At 40.0% G+C, this 24194-nt stretch overlaps 2 protein-coding genes across 5 annotated transcripts; both read left to right on the forward strand.

Moving 5' to 3' along the window:
• The first annotated feature begins 35 nt into the window (after positions 1–35).
• Positions 36–10197, forward strand: LOC114519544 (coiled-coil domain-containing protein 33-like). Of its 4 annotated transcripts, XM_028539691.1 has the most exons (25): positions 37–183; positions 346–430; positions 735–1068; positions 1325–1600; positions 2828–2865; positions 2968–3134; positions 3702–3823; positions 3911–4020; positions 4209–4307; positions 4805–4890; positions 5225–5351; positions 5757–5883; positions 6052–6185; positions 6282–6353; positions 6582–6770; positions 6895–6942; positions 7047–7127; positions 7398–7512; positions 7687–7775; positions 7848–7925; positions 8013–8127; positions 8388–8464; positions 8894–9037; positions 9103–9186; positions 9428–10197. In XM_028539691.1, exons 3-25 carry the CDS (start codon positions 795–797, stop codon positions 9503–9505), a joined length of 2730 nt encoding a protein of 909 aa, XP_028395492.1. In that variant the 5' UTR covers positions 37–183; positions 346–430; positions 735–794; the 3' UTR covers positions 9506–10197. The 4 variants fall into 4 exon arrangements, with proteins under 4 accessions (XP_028395495.1, XP_028395492.1, XP_028395493.1 ...); XM_028539692.1 differs by lacking the exon at positions 346–430; XM_028539693.1 differs by lacking the exons at positions 37–183; positions 346–430 and adding an exon at positions 470–571.
• Positions 10198–10337: 140 nt separating this feature from the next.
• Positions 10338–24060, forward strand: LOC114519364. Its single transcript, XM_028539488.1, has 22 exons — positions 10338–10391; positions 13100–13288; positions 13938–14171; positions 14319–14361; positions 14626–14735; positions 15171–15408; positions 15950–16038; positions 16316–16562; positions 16790–16869; positions 17092–17323; positions 17708–17738; positions 17974–18455; positions 18606–18642; positions 18723–18829; positions 19073–19326; positions 19419–19554; positions 19727–20002; positions 20121–20545; positions 20634–22215; positions 22445–22660; positions 22936–23228; positions 23493–24060. Exons 1-22 carry the CDS (start codon positions 10344–10346, stop codon positions 23631–23633), a joined length of 5490 nt encoding a protein of 1829 aa, XP_028395289.1. The 5' UTR covers positions 10338–10343; the 3' UTR covers positions 23634–24060.
• The last annotated feature ends 134 nt before the right edge of the window (positions 24061–24194 follow it).

Consider the following 24194-nt stretch of genomic DNA (forward strand, 5'->3'; position numbering starts at 1 on the left):
AGTAGAGAATAGTCAGCGTTTTCAGCCTGTGGGCTCGGTATCAATGAAGTTGCTTAGATAACATGCGAGTGAAGAAGATTGAAGTCAAAACATGGCGGACAAAAAAAATGCAAATTTTTTACCCAGTGTTGTTTTTGACTCCGTAACTGTTTGATTCCTTAACAATTTTTTTTGTACTTGAAGGTGAGTTCTCTATTATAACTTCTGTACTGTTCAAAAGTCGTTCGTCAAGGTTTTGAAATGAATTCTTGCGTACTTCGGCATGCTTCATCGATGAATATTAAATACGCTTGTCCGATATCGGGATAGCAAAGATGCTGGAACAGATAATTTTCTTTTCTCAAGCAATAAATGATGAATCCTGCACACAGATTACTGTAGTTGTACGTTGGATTTACATCTGAAACCTTTGTGAAGATTGTTTTATACGGTTTGTATTAAATGTACCGTTATTCAGTGTTTTTAAGAAAATACGGTATTAAAGTGAGAATGACCTATGTCAACAACTGAAATTTGAATCACAGGTTCAATTGACATGCAAAATTGGGTTATAATTCTAGGATTGAGAAAGGTAATTCTCTGTAATCTAGATTATTAGGACATCAAATCCCATTTTAATGTGAAGTAATTGGCACACAAAATTTTCAGTTACTATATAAAACATTGCCAGATCATAGTCTTTCTCTGTACTTGTTATGGTCAACTGTATCATTTTGTCTTACATATTCTCATAGGAAATAAGAGATGAAAGGGAGTTAGGGGTATATATCCATCAAAAATGATACCATGAAAGAATGCTGGCCTTTGACAATGATGAAGAGCTTCTGAAAGGTGCCTTGTGTCTGGATTTAAAAGTCCACCATGTTCTGTTCAACCAAAAGGGAAAATACAAGATAAAGTTCAAAATCAGTAGTTCCCGTGGGGATCTGCGACAAGTTAAACTCCTCCTGAATGACTTTAAAGAGTCGATATTTGAGTATGAGTATACCACTGAACTCTGTCTTCAGGATGGTTATGATACCCCATGTCCATTTGATGACACCCAGTTCCGATTTGAAATGCCCAAAGGTACGTAAGTGTAGGCTGGACGATTTTGTCCCGCTATGTAAATTTCGAGTTATTATAATTGTTTGATCATGCCTTTAGAAATCTATTGTTTTCACAGTCAGTGAACACTAAAATATTAGCATAGCGGGACAAATTGACAGGCTGGCTACGCTACTGAGGCTAAGTACCAATTTCTCAAAGATCTGGTCAGGGTGTAGCTCTGGCCTGCAGCTAGCTAAATCCCATTAACAGTCATATACACTTGTCTATATTCCAGAGTTTTCCGAAGGTGAGGTTAATCTGTTATTCGAGGCCTATCAATTTAGTGACAACCCTCTTGAGAATCCATTTAAGTGTGGTGAGGGTAAGTTCCTAGTGTTTCCCTGTGCTGGGCCGCTGAAGAATGATCAGCCATCAACCAGTAAGGACAAAGATATCTGTTACAACTACACAACTCAGATTGCTCTGAATAAACTGCTCAATGAGGAACAGCTTTATGTGAATATTGGTCATGCACAGATTACAGTTCTACTAAAAATTGATGAAGAAAAAGGTATGTTTGTTCCTACCTCTATGAAAGAAAGTTTATATTTTGAGCTATCCAATATACAGTGTAAATAAAGTTAGTTTAGTTTAGGTTTCCTCCTGTAGTAACACTGGTTCAATAAGAGATGATCCTTACTGGACCTCTATAGGAAGAACAGTTTAGAACTGATAGAGCTATCCAGTATAAATAAAGTTTAGTTTAGGTTTCCTCCTGTAGTAACACTGGATCAATAAGAGATGATCCTTACTGGACCTCTATAGAAAGAACAGTTTAGAACTGATAGAGCTATCCAATATAAATAAAGTTAGTTTAGTTTAGGTTTCCTCCTGCAGTAACACTGGATCAATAAGAGATGATCCTTACTGGACCTCTAGGAAGAACAGTTTAGAACTGATAGAGCTATCCAGTATAAATAAAGTTAGTTTAGTTTAGGTTTCCTCCTGTAGTAACACTGGATCAATAAGAGATGATCTTTACTGGACCTCTAGGAAGAACAGTTTAGAACTGATAGAGCTATCCAGTATAAATAAAGTTAGTTTAATTTTAGTTGATTTATTTAGGTAATAGAACAAGATATTTTTCAGCCAGTGTTGTACCACATGAACCATTAAACAAAACTACTATTTCTGAAGAGTTTGAACCCCCAGAAGACTCCATCAAACACTATGCTACAACCATGCATGCATTTCACACAAACTTCGAAAACAACTCATTTCTCTCGGACAGTCTCTGCACTTCGGAATTGAACTCTTTATACGTAAACCCGGGCTCCGAGGACGCGGGCGACGCTTTAACGGGGAACCTCATTAGCTCTGGGGAAGAGTACATTACATCAAGTATCCAGGAAGTGCAGACAGGTCAGACTAGAGAAGATTTACGAAGGTATAGCGAAGGTAGGAGGAATACTGAGTCACTGCAAGGTAGAAAAGAGGAAATTAATGGAACTGCGTCGAGTTCTTTGGGTATTCAGACCGAGACAGTTGATCGCGGGAAAGCGACTGTATTTAGGAAGAAGGAAGATTCATCAAATTTTCAGAACGAGGCAATTGCGATTAGACAGTTAACAAATGAACCTTCAAATAATAGGAACGCTAGTCTCACAGGTAACGACTAACTTAGTTCACCAAGATGCTAACACCTTCACAATTCTACTGGGCATCTCAAACACCTGTCTTTTGTAGTTTTGTTTCTGGTACTTGTTAAAACCTGTTCTGTCTTTTATATATACAATAGCTCCACCGCGTAACCAATCATTATCTGCAAAAACAATGGTTAGTAACCTGGTATTTCAAAGTGATTTTTATGTGGTGGTTTTTTAAGGAAATGTTTCATGCAAATAGCTTAAGTAAGGGAAAGTCAAATTTTGTGTGCAGGTGAATGACGCAGCTTTACCAGGAGACGTGGAAGGACCGTCCACAAGGCACTTGTGTGGTAGTTATTTGAATGAAGTTGGTGTGTATGAAGTTGTGATTCACGTGCACAGCGCGTGTGATGTAGTCTCCAACACACAAGGACGACCACCTCAACCTTATGTTACCAGGTACACAAGTCGTGATCGTTCATGAATGTGGAAGTTAGTTTAGTTTAGGTTAGGTTTCCTCCTGTATAGTAACGCTGGATCAATAAGAGATTATCCTTACTGGACCTCCAGGAAGAACAGTTTAGAACTGATAGAGCTATCCAGTATAAATAAAGTTAGTTTAGTTTAGGTTTCCTCCTGTAGTAACACTGGATCAATAAGAGATGATCCTTACTGGACCTCCAGGAAGAACAGTTTAGAACTGATAGAGCTATCCAGTATAAATAAAGTTAGTTTAGTTTAGGTTTCCTCCTGTAGTAACACTGGATCAATAAGAGATGATCCTTACTGGACCTCCAGGAAGAACAGTTTAGAACCGATAGAGTTATCCAGAATAAATAAAGTTAGTTTAGTTTAGGTTTCCTCCTGTAACACTGGATCAATAAGAGATGATCCTTACTGGACCTCTAGGAAGAACAGTTTAGAACTGATAGAGCTATATCCAGTATAAATATAGTCAGTTTAGTTCCGGTTAATGGATACAGTAAGTGTGAGATACAATACTGATATTCAGATGTTCTTCCTTAGCAAACTCAGTAATAGCGACGATATCAACAGTAGCACTCATGCTACTTTACATCCGACGTACACCCCGCTCTGGGATGAACTTCTGGTTCTAAAGGCACCGAAAGACAAGATTTCCAATGGAGGTAGTTAATCATCTGTTTTTTCCAACCTGCTTCGTTTTTGGTACGCAACCTTTCCAACTTCCTTCAACAAACTTTCTCACCTCCTAGATCTAATAATCAATATTATTGATCATCCCAAGAAAACATTGATCACCGGATATTGTCTTCCACTTGGACCTCTGAAACCTTTCTATCCATATCATCTGGAACTAGAACAGGTGAGAACTAGTATTTGTGTGTGTATTTATTTGATCGCGAAACTTGAAGATATTCTTGGTCTTTTGAATAACCGCTTAGTCAACCTCATGGGCAAGGTTTGGACTTTGAAAATTTCTGAGATCACACAGTTCAATGAATATTACTTTGTTCAGATCTACTGTAACTTGCTTCTTGTTGTTTTTCTAAGGGTGGAAAAGAGATAAAAACGAAGCTGTTTATCACGTTAATGTTGAAAGCAGACGAGCTCGTTCTGTCTTCACTACAGTCAGAGGTTTATGGTTTGGAGGTAATTTGAACTAATTGCTATTCAAGTCATATGTAGTTGGGTGGTTTTGATCGTACCAGATTTTCACTGCTTGACCCTATCAATCTCCACTTTCTTCAGGAGAGTGGAATGCTAGACTAGTCTGGATAGGGTTCACTGAACGTCCGTATGACAATAAACCAACTTTTCAGAAAGCAAATCTAAACACAGTAAGCGCCTGTTTACATGGAGCGAGTTATCCCGGCTAGGCGAGGTGAAAACTGCATATAATGAAAGACTGATCAGGTTAAGCCTTTGATGTTAAGCCGTGGTATCTCGCTCCGAGTAAACAGGCCCTAAACAAAGTTTGAGTTTGTTTTCATGCGTAAAACTTGTTCAAGAGGCGACCCTAGCTTTGCTGGATTATTGTCGAAAACATATTTGAACTGAAAAAGCCAGGATAGTTAGAGTTTCTCTTAGATATTTAGAGATATTCCGAGAATGGTCTAGCTTATTTCTCTTGTCATTCATTGCTTTAGGTGGTTCTGAGACATTTCACTTCCTCAGGCTTGACTGATCCTTTGATTGCTGCTCTAAGAATTGTTCCTGATTCCAGCCAGTATCGGTGAGTGGCCGACCTTTAAAAATACACACAAGAACTACAAAACCTTCATGTTCGAATGACTATTGTAGCAGAGAGTTGATATATACTACGGGTATGCTGTTCGTAGTGCAAAATACCCAAGCTAGTTCTAGATAATTCGACTTAGATTTAAGTGAATGGTGATTCAAATTGCAGGCTAAGTTTTGATCTGCCCAAAGGAAGCAGTTTTAGTGATACTGAGATGCTCTTTCCAACTGTGGCGTTTGATTCAATCATTTTGCCCGGATCAAAATTTTATCTGTAGCTTCAAACGTCCATTTGCAGATAGCTGATTTTCTGTCAATTTTTTTTCCAGTCAAAATTTCGCAGAGGGAAAGCAGCGAGAAAGTTATGTCAAAACAAGAAAGGTGAGATTTCCATCGACAGATTTGGTCAGTTTACTGAAGACTTTCTACGACGAAAATCAATACAATGTTCCACAGGTAAGTAATGGGATAGGTCGGTAGCTACAGACACTCAAAATTAAAATATGAATAGAAGAATGACGGGGATGAGTGGAGATTGAAGAGGAGAGGGTAGGCAAGTGATGAAGGGGAGAGGGTAGGCAAGGGATAAAGGGGAGAGGGTAAGTAAGGGATGAAGGGGAGAGGGTAGGCAAGGGATGAAGGGGAGAGGGTAGGCAAGGGATGAAGGGGAGAGGGTAGGCAAGGGATGAAGGGGTGAGAGTAGGCAATGGATGAAGGGGAAAGGGTAGGCAAGGGATGAAGGAGAGAGGGTAGGCAAGGGATAAAGAGGAGAGGGTAGGCAAGGAATGAGATAGTTGTCAATGGAGAAAACGATTTGTAGAAAAACGTCTCACATAGGAAGTAACTAAGCATCGTTTTTAGGTGACATTTTCTGGCGCGCCTGTAGAACAACCAAAGTGGAACCAGATGCTCTTCTTTTATGGTGATGGTCGTTGGCTGTTCAACTCCACCTCAGCTTTGGTTATTGAATATTACAACGCTCTACAAGGTAGGTATTGGCCTTCATTTGAATTTTTCTTGAACAATACTGTATTTCTATATATAATGTGGTCTCAAAGTGTCTTTCCCGGAGTTATGCCCCTTTTATGGATTGCCTTGCTATAAGCTACCTGCTTGGTAAAATATCTTGTAAATAAACAAAATTTCCTTTATCCAGTTGTAAATTTTGGTCGTTGGCAGCCTCGGTCCCCAGTAGCGTACTCGATGATAGATCTCAATGAATCATTGTTGAGTGTTTTGAAACAACAAAATGCCACCATGGGACTTTGTGTGGAGAACATTACAATAAACGTATGTCGTTATATATGCTCATATATTATATTCTGTTTTGTGCGAATCGTTTTGTTTAATCAACTAGTTTTTCTCCCCCTTTTTTTCGCATCTTAGGAATCAACCTTTCGCGATAACTCTGTGAGTTTAGCGAATGTTAATGTCATTTTACGGCTAATAACAAGCAAGGTAAGTCGGACCAATTTTGGCAATTTTCTGGATGGCTATAGACAGGTGTTATCCTGGCAAAAAGTGTACTCCTGGAGGTCATTCTAAATTAGTTAAGTTGCAAAACATCACAAGGGGTTAGGGGATGACCCCCCATCTCATTCAGCCCCCCCCACCCCCGCCTACCAGATAAAACCCTAAGCGAAAAGGTAACGTTGACACTTGTATGGTATATTTTCATCCCCTCAGCGTCCTGATCCAATGCTCTCATCCACGCACTTCCATATTCTTCCCGTTATCGACGCGTCATCGCAACAGACAACGGCAGTACAGAGGACACAGGTTGCTGTGAATCCAGCGCCTTTGCCGATGATAAACAAACACAGCAGCGCCAATCACGACGTTGCAGTTCAACAAGTATCCCAAGGACAGCCCAAGGTAGGAGGTATACGCATAGGTTGCCTAGGGTAGGCACAGACATGATAACCCAAGTATGTACAGTATAGACATTGTAGCAAAACTAAAAAACTTTCGATTAAGTAATAGTCTTATCTTCTGATAGACCGGTGTTGACCCAATGTCGTTTTCTGTCATGGAGCATCAAGCAAAGGTAAATCATTGCTTTTTTCTCCAGAACGCACCGCATTCCTACGGTGCTATCATGATAAGGTTGTAGTTTCTTTTGTTCATTTGAAGAAAGGACTACCGTTATAGGAGCTTGAAAAACACCGGTTTGCGATGAAGAAAATGGCAGATGATATTCTTAGATTGAAGAGCGAAGCCACTCGACTACAGGCAAGGATGTTCAGCAAATTACTTGCTATCTTCTCCTATAGTTATCGCTCGTTTTACACGTAGTCGCTTTGAATTACTTGAATGTATAGTTTAGATTTGAAGTTACCCGTTTAGACCTTTGGACGAAGCGTAGCTTCATGCCTTCCTACCTTCTGCACCCAGCGTTCTTCACTAATTTGTCTAAGTTGATTCGCTCCTTTCCTTCCCATTCGTAGTTCTACTCGGGTTTCTCTCCTTTCCAATTTCCAAAAAATTAAACTCTTTCAACAGGCCACAAATAGCCGGCTTCGCCTTCAAATTGATCATGGGAACGAGTCACGCCAGACGGTGCCTCTTCCATTGCAACTGGAGAAAACGACTCATGCAGAGCTGGTGCAAAGAATAGGTAAAAATCGATTTCTGAAATACCAGGGGTAATAATCATTAACTGAATCTTGAACTGGTTTAAGCCTGGAGATTAGGTTAGAATTGGGGTAGGATTTAGGATAAGTTTTAACCTTAATCAATCACAAATCCTAATCCCAGACCTAATCCGAATTCATTTAATTTTCTATTTTAGTCATAATAAAAGGAAGTCTCGATGAACAGATCGCTATCAATAGAGAACTAAAGCTCGAAATTCAAAGTCTTCAAAATCAGTTGATTAAGGTGGGTATGTTCGAATACTTGGAACGGTAAAGTATCATCTTGCTGATGACAAACTGACTCTTTGCCTAACAGAAAAACGAACGAGAGAAAGAATTGTACAAACTGCAGGACGCGCATAAGAACCAACAGATGCTTTTACAGAAGATGCAGGTATAATAACGTGCCACAAAGTTACAACATCTTGTAGTTTTGACAGCTTTTACAGAGTCAGTTTACAAGAAATGTTGAATTTTCCAGGAACGACTTCGTCGAACCAAGACGCTCGAAGATACGTGCAAACGACAGGAAAAGGTTATTCTTCGGTTAGAGGATTTTCTTGCAATTTCCAAAGGAAAGGGCAAAAAGAACGAAGGTGTGTTTTCATCGAGAATTTGAGATCCCTTCATCCCACACTGTCTGTCCCCCACTACCACCTGTCTTTCCTCCACTACCACTGCTCTGTCCCTCACCATCATCTGCCTGTCCTCACTACTACCGGTCTGTCCCTTTCCATCACTATTCTGATCATCACCATCTGTCCCTCACTACCACCGTACGGTTCCCTTAAATCCATGTACGTCCTTTCTTGCTATTCAATCGTTCCTCCTCACGTCCGTCGTGTGTCTGTTTTAGATCAACCCTTGAAAACCACCGAAGAAACTTTACTAGATGAAAACAAGAGGTTGAGAGCCCTCGTTCTCGATTATGAAGTAAGCCAGATATCTGTCTTTTAACAGGAGAAAAGTGCGGGTCTATTGTCAAATAGTTTTATAATAATCTAAGACACCTATAGTACTCTACCATTTGAAATGAGATCGTATATCTTAGAAAGAGTAGATTGCTAAATTAGGCCGTATCTGACCGTATCCAAAGCTATTTTGAAATAACAAAAATTCTCAAGGACCCTTCTTCCTCTTGCACTCAGAAAGACAGCCAATCATTTTTTTAGTCGACTGCAATGTCCTTCTAAAGTAGTGGAATGTTTCGCATCACATTTTTGGCATTTGCGTCTTGCATTTTCCAAACGTACACTTAAAAATCGTATTGCTTGTCTCAAAATTAGCATCTAGTAACACACTTCGAATTTGTCGGACTGTGTTAACTTGTAGAGTTCTTTGAAAGATTATATCTTTCGGTAGAGAACAAGTAAGGCGGTGGAGGAAGACATAGACCGAATGAAGATGGATGAGAAATTACGCAGAGCTGAAGGCAGGGTCGTTGCACTCGAAAAAGAGCTCTTAGAAAACACTCGAAGATGGGCAAGAGATAAAGCGGAGTTGCAGGTAGACGTTTGGTTGACGGGCGATGTTTCGTGAGTTTGTTTCACGAGGATTGTTTTTGCTTTCAGCTCAAGTTGAGTGAGACACAGATGTCGCAGAGCTCAGGTCAATATCCGAACCTCTCTCATGAACCTTTTAGTCTTTTTGACAGGGTGAGTTTTTTTACTGTTCTATGTCTTAGGATATACCATACCATACCATGCCATGCCATACCATACCATACCACACCATACCATACCATACCATACCATACCATACCATACCATACCATACCATACCATACCATACCATACCATACCATACCATACCATGCCATACCATATCGTACCGTATCGTACCGTATCTTATCGTATCTCATACAACTTTACTCTCAACGCTGTTTCTTGTATTCAGACTCCACCCAACTCGGTTAATCTTCGCAACCATTCCCGATTGGCGTCACCAAAGCTGTCACCGCTGACTAAAAAATAACGTTCGCTCAAATCGCCACGTATAATTGATGCCTATAAAATTGACGCTTTGTTGAAACGCGGGCCACTGGTGATGGAGGTTGAGCGGTGAACAGACTGGTCACAGCAACAGGCCACAACACGACCACCATTTAGAAAAAAACAGATTGTCAACTACGGAGTTTTCTCCGTACTGAATATCGAAAGTGAAAACCAATCAACAATTCTCAAATTGGGAAAATATTTATTGTGTTTTCACAATACAATACATAGTTGTCTCGTATTGAAGTGCAAGTTAGAAAAATTGAGAGATTTGGTCTGATTTTCAGCTCCAAAGTTTGCCAACATTTTTTGGTTAAACCAACCATAGAATTGCGATGGTTGTGTCATAAATATTTTAAACTGTTTTCGCCAAGATGAACATGTTCTTTGTCATAACATGTCGCCCGCAGAGAGCCATTGAACCAGATATATAAGTGCAATATATTGTAAATATCATACAAACAAAGATATTTATTATTCTGTCATCAATTCACATTACATACTTACGGACCCCACCGGATTTAATATAGTTGACTGGAATTGTTGCTCAATACATTGGTTCAATATCAGGCTATATTATTAAATAAACAAGTTTTTTTTATTGAAATAACGTATTCAGGAACTTTATAATTGGCTAAAATTGTTTCAAAATATTGATTCAATAACATTGTAATAGATTATCAAACCATGCATGTCTAATTTGTAGCTATCGAAATGCACAATATGTGACATAATTCCTAGTTGATTTTTTCCTTTTTCTGACCAGAGAATATCACGTGGATTTATAAAAGAAACTAAGGAGTATAAATGTCTTTTCAATGTTGGGAAACATACAAGGAAATCCTTGCAACGGTGCGTGTTATTGGGTGAGTTTGTATACCGGATTAAGTCGTGAGTTTTAAAAACCGATTTTCACCTTCAAAATACTTCCATCAAAGTTTGTATTTTGAAACAAATTTCCGGGTACCATTATTTGACTAACCGACTTTTGGACAGCCTGCTTTGAGTTAAGGGCTCGAGCCTCGCAAATCTTATCCTGCTCTGTTGTTTGGATATAAAATTCTTAGGTTTTGTATTTGAACAATGGGTCACTTGACTCACTTCTGCAGGTGTAAATATTGTTCTTAACTTGACCATGCAGTCCAGATTGTTTTCTGTTGCACGAAAGTTCACGTGTTGAAGACAGTAAACTAAAAATTTTTAATGAAAGAAATGGACAATGAAAGAAATGTGACAAATTGAATGATGTGAGGTTTTGAAGCACTTAGTACATCTACAATAGACAGCGCTGGAATTACGTGATGTTTGAAAACATAGCAAATATTTGGCACATGTTTGTACGGTTAGATTAACTTCTGTTTGCAAAGTTTTCCTGCTCCAGGAACCACAGTCGTTCATTCACTCTTGTGTAGCAAGAATGATGTTCTACTGAGCCGAACTCTCTTCTCAACCGAATCATTCTTCCGTTGACTATAATATCTCATGCGTCTTTCATCTCTGTGACCAAAGTTCAACTTATGCAGAGATATCTTATTTTTACGTATATAGTTACCCCAGAGTGTCATCTCTATTGCTACCATATTAAATATTTCACCATACCGCGACGCTCAAACTAATTACCAACCAGAGTGTGGAATTTCACTAATTTCCATATTCGAACTCGTGTGGTGCGCGTTCCTACATCCTCAGCGAAAATTTACATTCTAACATTCAAATATTATCGCCGAGCAAATATAATATCGATGCATCATGATATATTGGTCGACTGTTTTAGATTGTGATGCTTTGATATACAAACGAAAATAATCAAGCCAAGAAATTCGAAACCTTAGTAAAATTACTTTAAAGCGACTGACACGAAATTCTTTTGCCAAATTAGGCACAGAATTCTGTAATCCGATACAGGGTATTGTTGCTTTGATGTCGTGTCAGTAACTTCGTATAATACCCTGGAATTGTTGTATTATTTTCTCGGAGACACGTAACTATCACAGCTCGTGTAAACAGATTACCCCTTTCATTGATCGCAGTCTTTGTATTGTATTTTGCACGAATTTGCACATTGTTATTAAAATTTTAGCCGGCAGGTATTTGTTAATTTTCGCCGATTTTCATCGGCGCATGCGCAGTACGCGGTTAATATTGCTTTGTAGAATTTGCAAAACACGGTGATGGCAGACTGAACGAAATTGGCGATAATATTTTGCCTTTCCTCGCCTAAATACTCAACTATTCGGTGAGTTAACGTTTGTTTCTTACTCTTTGTGACATGTACAGGAAGTATGGAGCATTTTTGACGGGTATTTTCCAGCCGAAAATTCAAACGAATTTCATACTACATTCCAGCAACGCTTCCTAGTTTGTCTGCTTGAGTGAACCGACTGCAAAATTGTGTGTAAATGAATAAAACGAATTCGGGACCTTTCTCTTCGATATCACGGCAGGAAACCTGTAAACACCCAGCGATGGGCATCTGCTATCGAGTGAGCCTGTTTTTGCCTCGAATCGTGGCAAATACAAGATTCATTCTTTAATTTAGTCGCGAGTTTTCGCATTTACAAATTTGGACATGACACTGACCGCCCACTGTGAATAAATTTTGCGAGTAGTAGCACAATTCTAGCGCCTTAATCGTACAGAAACACACACGGAAAGGATAAACCGAGAGTTTAACGCGAAACCTTGTATATTTTTGCTGCGAGTTGACGCTAAACGAAGTTGAAAAGTTTAAAGATGTCGTTTCAAACTTGCTTCATTGAATATGCACAAATGTAATATTTCACTCACGTGGTACGCGCTCAATTATTGCGAAAATATCGCAATATAAGTTCCTTGAAATATTCGCTGCAACGTCTAGTTTATTTCATCGAAATCGATCTTAATCTAGAATCACTTTTTTTTTCAGTTTCGGCACGAACCGGAGCGTGTACGAAGCAAAGTTTATCGCGAATTTCATTCGGTTTGCGATTCCGAATCTTCTAGTTTCGATGGCGTCATAAAAATACAGACAAAAAAAATGCTGCGACGTGGGCGTTCATTTATTTGAAGAGCCTGAAAGCAGCTTTGCTCTTCGACTTTGTAATGTCAACTTTTGAAACAATTTAAATCCTTGGTTATATAATTCAGTGACATATTAAGTCTCATGGCATTGTGTCTGACTGTTGTCTTGAAATTTATTTGATTTTCTGCATTTTGGGATTGTGAAATTGCAGCACTTTGCTAATCATATAGTGGGTGAACGTGATCTTTTGTTATTATTGGTTTAGGTACAGGACTGTATGTATCGCAATAATGTTCTTATAAGTTTATTAGGGAGGGAGGCCTACCCTACCTTTTCTTCCCCCTTTGCCCATATTACCCTCTGATACAGTGGTGGATCTAGCCCCAAGTTTATTAAGAAGGTACCACCAGTCATCTGCTGAGTTTTCATAATCATCCCCCCTTTTTGCTAAAACAATTTTTTCCCACCCCAATTTTTGAATTTGTTAAAGTTTTCTTAACAAATACAAGTTAACAGTATTCTGGTGAAGTTTAATAACACATGTCTGACAAAGTTTAAATAATTTTTCGACAGACTCTGGATGCAGTAGTTACAATGGATGAATTTATGTCGGTTTCGCCCATACCAGGATCCACAGCATTTGACCAATTGTTGCATAGCCCTATGGGTAACCCAGGACCACCTGAGTTCACCGAAGGATCCAGCAGCTATCTGACTTCTATTTTAAATGACGAACTAACTCCAACTATGATTCAAGATGAAGTGAGTGCAACTTATTAATTAATGCCAATGGCTTGAAACTCTAGCTCTTTTTGAGCCTCACTTGAGCTAAGTTGTGGAAATTAAAGTTGAAAAGTTTATGAACTCATTAACTGATAATTACTCTTCCACTGATGAGTAAAATTGTATGGCATGAGGAAAGTAAGATAAAGGAAAAGTCGGGCTATTCTTGGTGTGTTGTAAGCTATTATGGGTTGATTAAGTTAATGCCTTTGGGACAAGTATTTTTTCTATATGTACCATGCATATGAGGGGTAAATTTTTTTATTGACAAAAAGTATAAGACTGAATCATATAATTTTGACTTAAATCACCTTGTTCAAGACTGCAAAGCTGAACTCCATTGAAAGAAATTAACAGATATCCCTTGATCAGTTAAATGAACTGTCACTATAGCTACACAGCTAAAAAACAGTCATGGAAGCTAGTTGTTTAATTTATACATGGACAGGCTAACAGAAAGTATCCTTGTCCAGAATTATAGTCACCCATGGCAAAGCTTGGGCATTATTTGTTCAGCATTAGTTGTAAGATTATTTTGTTCAATATCAATTTATGATTTTTTTTAACCTGATTGATAACAGTGATGTTGTACACTAAGGCACATTCTATGAAACTTGATTTCCCATAGAAATATAATCCCAACACGGACTCAATGGTTCCCACAATGTCGTATGTGAATCAAGATCATAGCATGATGTATCCGATGCCACAGATGGATAACATGGCCTACAGCAATGAAACGACCAGTTGCGACCAATGTGGTGCAATTGTCAACAACAATCAAGATGCTATCATGACGCATCTCCAACAATGCTGTGTGGAGGAACAAGTTGAACAACTTTCTGTGTCCAATTCCAAAAAGGTACACCATAACATACCAGCTATAGTCGTTTTTTAGTTGGCAATGTTTAGATATTCATTGGTTTTCAGCCTATAGCAGTAAATAGTTACAAGTTACCACTCTCAAATTCAATTGATTTAATCATTATGCATTTTTTTTAATTCATAGGTGGAAAAAAAATTTCTTGAACCTATTCAACCAGCAACAATAGGTAACATCTTTCATTGTATCTTCATTAAAATGTCTTCATCAACTAGGTCACCTTGTGGTGAGAATTGTGGTGAGACTTAATAGCAGTCATGTTAAATTTGAGTGGTTGATCTGCTTGAATATGAGTTGTGTCTGCCCCCTGCCCTAATTTGACCACTGTTCATGTGCTTTGCAAGTGGTGTACCTATCTACTTGGTGATAGTATATGGTCTATATGGCTTAGCTAGTTCATTTCTCATGGCTTTCATCTCCACAATCTTTGCAGTACATTCTTCTTACAATGGTGACGACCAGGTGCTACAAGTCAAATGGGACAAGTATTCAAGAACACTTCAAGTGAAAATGGCTCCAGATTATAATTTCTCAACTAAAAGTGTGAGTAAACTAACAATGGGGAGGTCTAACTTAAGGTTTTTTGGAATGTTGAGTACCTTCACTATGCCCCCTCCAAAACTTGAATACGTAGCCCTAGCTTTCCCCTGTCAATCCATCTCAACCCCTGTCAAACCCCCACCTATTACAACCCCACCTGTTTCAATCCCCAACCTGTGTCAACCCCCCACATCTGCCCATCTCCAAAACCTTGCCAATTCTCTCCCCCATTCCTATCAACCCCCCACCTATTACAAGCCCCAACCTATTACAACCCCCCACCCCCCCACCCTCACCTCTGTCTACCCCCTGGCCCCAACATCTGCCCCTTGAGCCCAAAACAATCCTGTCAAGCCCTGGCCCAGCCCTGCAGTGGGTGTGCCCCCCTCCCCCGTTCCCCTTTCTCCAAACTGATATTCTCTAATGTTCAATTTGAAGTACACATTCGAAGTGCCTGGTCTGGATCCCGGTATGAAACTAGAAGCGATTGACAAAAACAACCCACAATCCTTCTGTGTTGCCACTGTTGTTGAAGTCCTGGGTCATCGAGTGCGAATTCGTTATGATGGTTACGGGCGCGACTCCTCCAACGATTTTTGGTGTAATTTTCAAGCGGAAGAGCTGTATCCTATTGGATGGTGTGCGCAAAATGCCTTTCCTTTACAACCGCCCGTTGGTAAGTTTATACCTAGGTTAAAAAACACTTCAGGGAAGAATAAGACGGTTGTGATTCGCTCTCCTGAACGCCTGACAATCGCTGGTTTATGCTATATGCTTATTATCTCAGCAGAATAAAGTTTATTCCCGAATAGAGCATACCAAAATTAGTAAAATCGCAAAGTTTTAGTGAAAATGATCTAAAGTGAGGAAAATATCGCTTCGCAAAGTTAATATATTCTGTAGCAAACGGAGATTGCTGAGGCATTTGATTTAGCCGAAAAGAAATACCACTTTTCACACTTGATAACAAAAGTACACAAAAACACTATTTACAACATTTCGCAATCGAAGTAAGCCGCTATTTGAAGCTTTGGTGATTTGTTGACATTTTCTTGCCTACATCAAAGATTTGTCAAAAATGCAAATAGTCTGTTGGTGGTATAGATCGATGCATGATGATATATCTACATTCTCGTTCGTTTGCTTGGAAAGTGTTCAATCATTCATTCGCCTCAAGTGCTTTTGAAACATCCCAACTCGTATACTTTGTGTTTTAGGTATTAATTGTACCTTGGAGGAATGGAGAAATTTTTTGACGCAAACACTAACTGGAGCGTTGGCCGCTCCGAAGCACTTATTTCCATCGGTAACAATGCTAAACTTTGACTGCATATTGATCTATTGTCAAACTCTGTCTGGACTGTGACAACACCAACATTCTCGAGAATATTGGTAGCATTTGCCAGTTCTCTGTATCTTGTCTGAGAGAGTAAACTCCATTAATGCAGCTAAACTATAGCGAGCATCATAGAAAGGACTACAAAGTTTTGTTAGGAAAGTGTTTCACATAAGCATTTGAGGACTTGATAAAAATATCTTTATTTTTTATATATTTTTTATATCTTTATTATTTTTATTTGTAGGAGCATTATCAACCAAAAGTTCATGCATTTGAAAACGGCATGAAGCTCGAAGTCATTCATCCTTCGAAACCGTACATTTTCTGTGCGGCGACTGTTGTCAAAAGCCTTGGTCCTTACTACTTTCTTGTGGCGACAGACAAACTGGATGGTTTACCCAGTGTCACGATGTGTTGCCATAGTGATTCCAGTAACATTTTCCCGGTTGGCTGGAGCTACAAAAACGGCATTGAATTCACGGTACCCTCTGGTAGGTCGGGGGGGGTTGTTGATTTTTTTGTAGGGGGGCTTGTTGATTTTTTTGTAGGGGGGTTATTGATTTTTTTGTAGGGGGGTTGTAGATTTTTTTGGAGAGGAGGGTTTGATTTCGCGTGAATGTATTTTTAAAAAAAAGTTTGAAAAATTACCATATAAGAAAATTGGTGGCCTTAGGATCTCTATTGTCTTAACTTAACTGGACTCACTCTCGTTTTCTAGGATATACAAGAAAATCATTTTCGTGGGAAAAATATATAACAGCTCAACGGGCCAGCTGTGCACCTCAACATCTGTTCAAGGTAAGAGCTTTTGATCATAACATCGATAATATTAAGTGAATAAGGCTCAGTTGTGCAAGAGCTGGAATGTTCTGAAGGATAGTTGTTTTTGATTAATTGTAGGCTCAATTGTTTCTTTTCTTTTAACAGTTGAAAACATCACTACCCCCCGCCCGTGAAGTATAGCCTATAACTCTCTCTGTGTTGAATACTTCATCTTATTCCTTGATTGCTGACTTTTAGAAATCAAAGTCTCACAAATTCAGAGCAGGACAAAAACTGGAAGCCGTCGACTTGGAACATCCGCATCTCATTCGTGTAGCGACAATCACAAACGTGATGGGTCGTGTTCTCCAACTGTTTTTTGACGGGAGTCAGACACGATTCCAGTTTGTCCTGTGCGACAGTCCAGATATTCACGGCTTTGGTTGGTGCAAGAGGACAGGTCATCCACTGCACACGCCATACGGAAAAAGTGAGTGCTTTGTTTCTGCAATTTTTTGGTTCAGAAATGTTAACCGAGGTTTCGCATGGAAGTCGGTAGCGTTGCCCGGATCCAACGGATTCAGGATTTGATTTAAGAGCCGATTAGGATTTTAAAGCGGATTAGGCTTTAACAACGGATTTAGTGACTTTATTAGAATGGGTAGAGTTTCAACTTGAAGATGCAGAATATCCCTTATTTACACTTTGCAACGAAAGTAGATCTCAGCGCATGTTAAATGAAATGTTTAATACAAGGCATAACACAACATTTGTGTTAATCGAAACATTGTGTATTAACATGCCCTGAAGTCAGACTGGTCGACTTGGGTAGTTCGTCTTTGTTTTTACCAATATCTCTTATTGATTTCTCTAGTGCCTTTCAAGACGGTTGTTAAATACGAAGGGTACGTATTTCAATCTAAATTTTATCACTTCAACGTTTCCCAGAATATCTTTTTTCTTGGAAATAATTCTCGGAATCTGGTTTCCCGTCTTGATATATCTAGATTTTCTGTAAAAATTCTGGGAATATAATTTCTCGCGTAGAAAGATTCTCGAAATCTTGTAAATCTCGTCTATATTCCTAGATATATCTCTGAAGAATTCTCGAAATCTTATATCTTGCGTTGGTATTTCTAGGTTGGAATCTTGTCCGAAACGGTTGAAGTTGATTTCGTTTACAGATGTGATCGGACGGAAGCAACCTTCGGCTAATCTTGCAACACATCCCAACATTGAAACACAGACTGAGGCTGCAACATCTCATAACAACCCTCCTGCAACAAACATCGTTTCGAATCTCGTAACACACGGCCACCTCTCAAACAACGCCCGCGGTACAACACGGGAAGCCTCAGTTCACCCGTCGACACCCCATACGACCCCGACGCATCACCTGGCAACACATCATACCCACGGAAAACACAACCAAACAGCACCCAATAGCCTTGTAACCCATCCCAACCTTTCAACACACGTCTCTGCAACTCCCCATCATACAGCAGCTCACAGCATTGCATCGCCTTCCAATGAAACGCATTGCATTCCTGAAACTGCTCCAAGTATGTTGGCCGCTTCGTCGTCCATGCCTGACCAGCCATACCCGCAAACACCTTCACCAGGTAATAAAATGAACAGCGATTATCTTAATCGATTTTCTCGTCATTATTTGTGGCATAAATGTAACTAGTTATAATGTATAATTAGTATTGTAATTAGTAATGCAATTAGTAATGTAATTAGTACTGACTTGCGCTTATGTATCATTTTAGGGCCTGATTACTCAGTTCAAGATATGTCTGTAACAAGGTATGTTTAATGCAAAGTGACATTTAATGATACTTCTAACATCGTAACCCACAATCAATGTTATTTAACTTTGTTAACAGTCCAGTTGAGGAAGTGGATGATAACAGTGAGGACAAGGAGAAATGTCCCACGTTATCCCCCTCAGATGATGACGAAGATTTGAGTGACGAAGATGGAAGTGGTACTGGTGAGAGAGCTATATATGTATAACTGAAGTGACATATGTCCTTTCACTGACTTCAGAAACACTTTAGGTTGGGCACATGAAAAGCTCGACGTCTGAAACAGGCCTAAATCTTTCGGTTCTATCAAATATTTTTCAGTTTCTATTTATAAGTTTCTAACTCACTTTGTCAAACACAATCCTTTCTACATTAAATGAAAGAAAAACCCAAGTAATATTGCGTCAACATGAGGTGATTTCGTTCAGGCCCGGAGCGGTTTTACCACAACAAGAATCAGATCTACTTCAACAAGACATGCTGTTGCGGACCTCTGCTGAATCCTGAAGAAGTCAAACTTCTTCCTGATGCAACGGATCCTGGGAAAGTGAGCAGCGTCATCAGGATTGGCTTGGAGATGGTCGCGAAATGTGCGAAGGATCCAGAGAGAGTCTTAGAAATGATGCAAGAGGGTAGCGGAGTACGCCTCACCATCAAACACAACGGGAAAACGTTCAAAAAGGTAACCCAGAGACGTCATATGAACAGATTCCGGGGTGTATATTATAAATTATTATTGAACAGGTGAATGTGATTTATGTTTTGCTTTTGTAGGCAATTTCAAGGGTTGACTCCCGTCCGAAGTTGGAACGATATTTGAAGCGTTTCTGTCGTCGCCTGGTTTGCTGCGAGTATTTCTTGAGTCTTACACCAGTTGCAAGTCCGTGTCCTGATGAATGCAAAGCTGACCGTGAGTTTGATTCTTAATCTAGTATAGTCTTTATCTTTCCTGGACCTCTAGGAAGAACAGTTAAGAACTGATAAAGCTATCCAATATAAATAAAGTTAGTTTAGTTTAGGTTTCCTCCTGTAGTAACATCGGATCAATAAGAGATGATCCTTACTGGATTAATTTTTTTCAGAGTATGGCAACCTTCAGGGTCCTAAAGGAATGAAAGCAAAGCGAGCTCGAGAATATTTTGAGACAAAACACCTGGGCTATGAGAAAAAAAAGCGCGGGCGCAGGTCCAAGGCAGTAGCTAATGAGGCAGCAGCTCAGAGAGCAGCCGCTGGCATCGTGACATCGGTGTTTCATAAAGGCAATCACGTGCCATTACCTAATCTCAGTTTACCTGTCACTGCAATTGCTGATCATTTGAGAAACACGGCGACAAAGATCTTGCATCAAGTCCAAGCGAGTAAGTATTGTTGGTACTTGCGTGCGACGATAAGGATCTGTTCCTTCTGCTGAATTGCCAGGTATTCTGTAGTCTACGAAAACCACAGATTTACCTGAGGAATATTTTGATATTTCAGATCAGGGGATATTACATGATCGCTCTATGTTTCACTCCAAAGCTGCTACGTCATCTGTGTCAATGGTCACTCAAACCACACCTCCCCCCTCCTCCCACCACCCCACCCCATACCCATCAGTCCCCCCACAACACACAACCCACCACCCTTCTACGCCTCATTCATCAACACCTAACACATCAAATAATCTCGCCCATCACTCGACACCCCCACTTCCTACAGCGGGCTCCCTCCCCACATCAGTGTCATCTTCTCAGAGTCCCACCTATGGAAAACCCCGCCTACTCCCATCGCCTTACGGCCCCCCTCCACTACCTATCACAACCGTGGCCACAGAAAACGATGGCGCAACTACAGGCAACGGAAGAGGCTCTTATCGTGGAATACGATCACTGAGTGTGCCTTCCAAGAAGTCCGCACGACCAGTAAGCTTTCTTTTTTGAAATAGTCTAGATCTATAAAATTATTAGTTAGTATTTACCTAACAGCTTTTCCTTGCTCTTTCTCTACCAGATTATCCCAGCAGGGCCAATACCAGAGCGTAACCAGCCTAAGGTTGGAATCTACGTACCACCTGCAAATAAACTTCCTTTACCAGCAAGTTCGACGGCCATACCAGCTACCACCATGTCAGTACCATCCGAGACGGGGTCACCATCCTTCCATCTTGCTCAGTCGAAATTCATCACTCATACCACTAGTAGTGAGAAAGTTGCCAGTTCATTTTCAAGTCGAATGGTCGGTTTACCTCAGACGCAATGCTCTGGTGATATGTGCGCTCCTTCAAATCATCTGAATAACTCGAACCAAACCACAACATTAGTGACAGCTAATCAACATCCTATACCTGCCTCGATACCGCTTACCCGCGCTGGTCCTCCACCTTTAATTCCAGCCCGCGCCATATCAGGCACTCCCAGTCAAAAAGGTGTACAGATGATCAGGCTGAGACCTGTGGAAGGCAAATCCGCTGCTCCAAATGTTTGCGTTACAGAACGAGGAACCTTCGTTGCAACGCAGGCCAATAAGACCAGCATTCCATCCTCAGGCGCATGCGTGATGAACCACGTGGTGGGGCAAAGTGCTGACGCTAATGCAATGATGAATAGAATGTTTAGTGTCGTCAGAAGTAACGACAATGGTGCATCTAAACAGATGGCTTCTAGAAGTGGTTTTGCAAACGCTAGCCATTCACAGACAACGCAAGTTGCTCGCGTTTATCCGTCCGTGAAAAACGAGAGCGATTATCAGAGCACGAATTGCTCACATCAACACGCGGTCGCGCTAAGTCAGAACACGAGTATGCCCAACCAGATCACGATGATGCCTCACCAGAACGCGGGGACACGACATCAGAACACGAATATTCAATCCAACGATATGTCAAATCAGAGCACGTATGCCTCTTATCAAAGCGCGAAGAAATTTGATAGGGACACGAAAAGAAGGGACATCGGCACGGAAAAGTACGACAGGAACGCGAATATGGGCTCACAGAACACGATACAGAAGTTTAGTATCAACGTCGGGGGAGGAATGGGTGCGGTAACAACCGCTGTCCGCTCTGGAATGCTGGCTCGCGAAAAATACCAACCACGCGATGCATCACGGGATACTAAACATCTGATCACACAAATGGGAGGCTACAATGTCAAAATTAATAAAAACAATCTGGAAACAAAACACAGTGATACCACACCGAAAATTTCCGATGGAACGCCGGCTCAATCCGATATAAGTCTGAACATTACCGACGTTACTCCGACAGCTTGCGAGATTTCGCCGACGGGCTCCGAAGAGATTCCGATGCTCTCCGATATTCCGAGGAACGGCGACGATGTTGAGAACGAGGGGATCGCGGACATCGACGATGTTCCGATCAACAAACGTGGCTCAACGTGGATGTATCGGCGACGGAAGAAAAAGAAGGTCCGCTTCACGTACGTGAAAGGGAAGAAAAACAAGAAGAAGGAATTGGAGAGTGAGATGAATCAATACGAGTTTGATGAGAACGGAGGATTCCTTCAGGAGTTTGATGATGAAGATGGTGAACAATTTATTAGAAAAGGAAAAAAAAGAGAACATGATGATGACGGTAAGCCTTATAGAAATTAACTCGGCTTCAGTTCCAATTTAATCCTTGGACTTAATTCTCAATTCTATCCTTTAATCTAAACCTGATAAATTCTAATCCGAATCTCATCCTTTAATCCTAATCTCGTAAATCCGAATCCTATCCTTTAATCCTAACATCGTTTAGCCCGCTTCGAATCTCATCTGTTAATCCTCACCCCATTAATCTTGATTTTTTTTCTTCTTGGTAGATGATAAGAACGACCCACCCTATGCGCCTCCACGAGCAAAGGAAATCAGCCCAAAACGTTTACGACGATCATCGGATCTCGCCAGTGATCACGTCACCGCAACACCAGGGATGGCGTCATCTTGTGTGACGTCACCGAAAGCTGAACTAATGAAAGGAGTCCTTCATGCTGTACAGAGTAGTCAGCATCCGTCAGTGAAGTTGCGTTCACCAAATGGTATGGCAAAGTTATTTTTTTCGATTTATTTTTATTCTTCCTAGAGGTCCAGTAAGGATCATCTCTTATTGATTCAGTGTTACTACAGGAGGAAACCTAAACTAAACTAACTTTATTTATACTGGATAGCTCTATCAGTTCTAAACTGTTCTTCCTAGAGGTCCAGTAAGGATCATCTCTTATTGATCCAGTGTTACTACAGGAGGAAACCTAAACTAAACTAACTTTATTTATACTGGAATTATATAATCAATTTGCCTAATGTTTTCTTTCAGAGAAACAATTACATTCCTTCAATGGTTTTTCGAGTCCTCCAAAGAAATCACGTGTTCACGCAACGGACAGTGCTGCATCTCGAAAAGGAGGCGCGTCATTTAGTTCCAAGACTTGTGCCAAGTCACACGGAAAGTTGTGTGCAAACGCTGCCACTAATACGTCATTCCCTGGTTGCTCTAGCGACAAGTGTTTATATCATCCTGATAATCCACGAAAATGGAATGTCGATCAGGTTGGGGAATATATAATGTCAACGGACTGTAAAAACTATGCAACATATTTTATGGATCAGGTATGTTTGTTTGTTTATTTGCTTGTTTGTTGTTCCTTGGTTTGTTGCCTGTTTTTGTTTACCTGTTAGTCTTTTGGATAATTTGTGTGTTTATTGATTATCTTCTTCTTTGTTCATCGTTTTTACGGCTGCTTTCTCTGTTAGTTTGTTTGTTTGTTTTTTGTTTCCTTGTTTGTTTGTTGTTTTTATCGTTTTATTATTTGTTCCTTGGGTAGTTTATTTGTAAAACAACACAAGAACACTTTTCATTCTATATTTTCACAGGAAATTGATGGTGAATCGTTGCTGTTGTTAACACGAAGTACTCTCATGCAATTCACGAACATGAAACTCGGTCCGACCTTAAAACTGAGCAATTACATTGCGCAACTCCGTGCTCGCGTTGGAATGTCAAAACGCACGTGACCTTCTCATTATTGAATCGCTTAACCAGGTTTTTGCGCTCTAAAAACTGGTTTTAAAATGCCTTACGGCACGAACAAAGTGCTCTTAGAAGTCTTATATATGTATTTGAAAAAGCATTTGTCAAGTAGCCAGCTGAAGGCACTCAATACTCATTATATAAGTTGATTACTGGCGTTAATGATTGTCTGTGGTACAAAAGCTCTTTGTCAGACATGATGAGAAAAACCTTCTTTTTATGTCTCAAATAGTATCTGTCATCTCCCGAGCCATTCTTAAAACTACCATTAGTATGCTTTTATTTTGGCTGTCTTTGTCAAGAATATTTCAACCCAAAATCGTTCTAACTACAAGCTATCGCTGAATTGAGTGGTGAACAATTACAACCGTTTTCACACAAGTTGTCCATTGCTAGGCGCATGCTTTGAGTAAACATAAATCCGATAAAGGCCAGTGAGCTCCACATAAAGCTAATAAAGGCACGCTTGGATTCCTCGTACAAGTTACAACACATTTCACCGGGTATAGGCTCCAGAACCTCTACACAATTGAAGTGATTTCGCA

This window comes from Dendronephthya gigantea, unplaced genomic scaffold (genome assembly GCF_004324835.1).
Source record: "Dendronephthya gigantea isolate DGI-Jeju-01 unplaced genomic scaffold, DenGig_1.0 000013F, whole genome shotgun sequence".
In the NCBI taxonomy this organism is placed as follows: Eukaryota; Metazoa; Cnidaria; class Anthozoa; order Malacalcyonacea; family Nephtheidae; genus Dendronephthya; species Dendronephthya gigantea.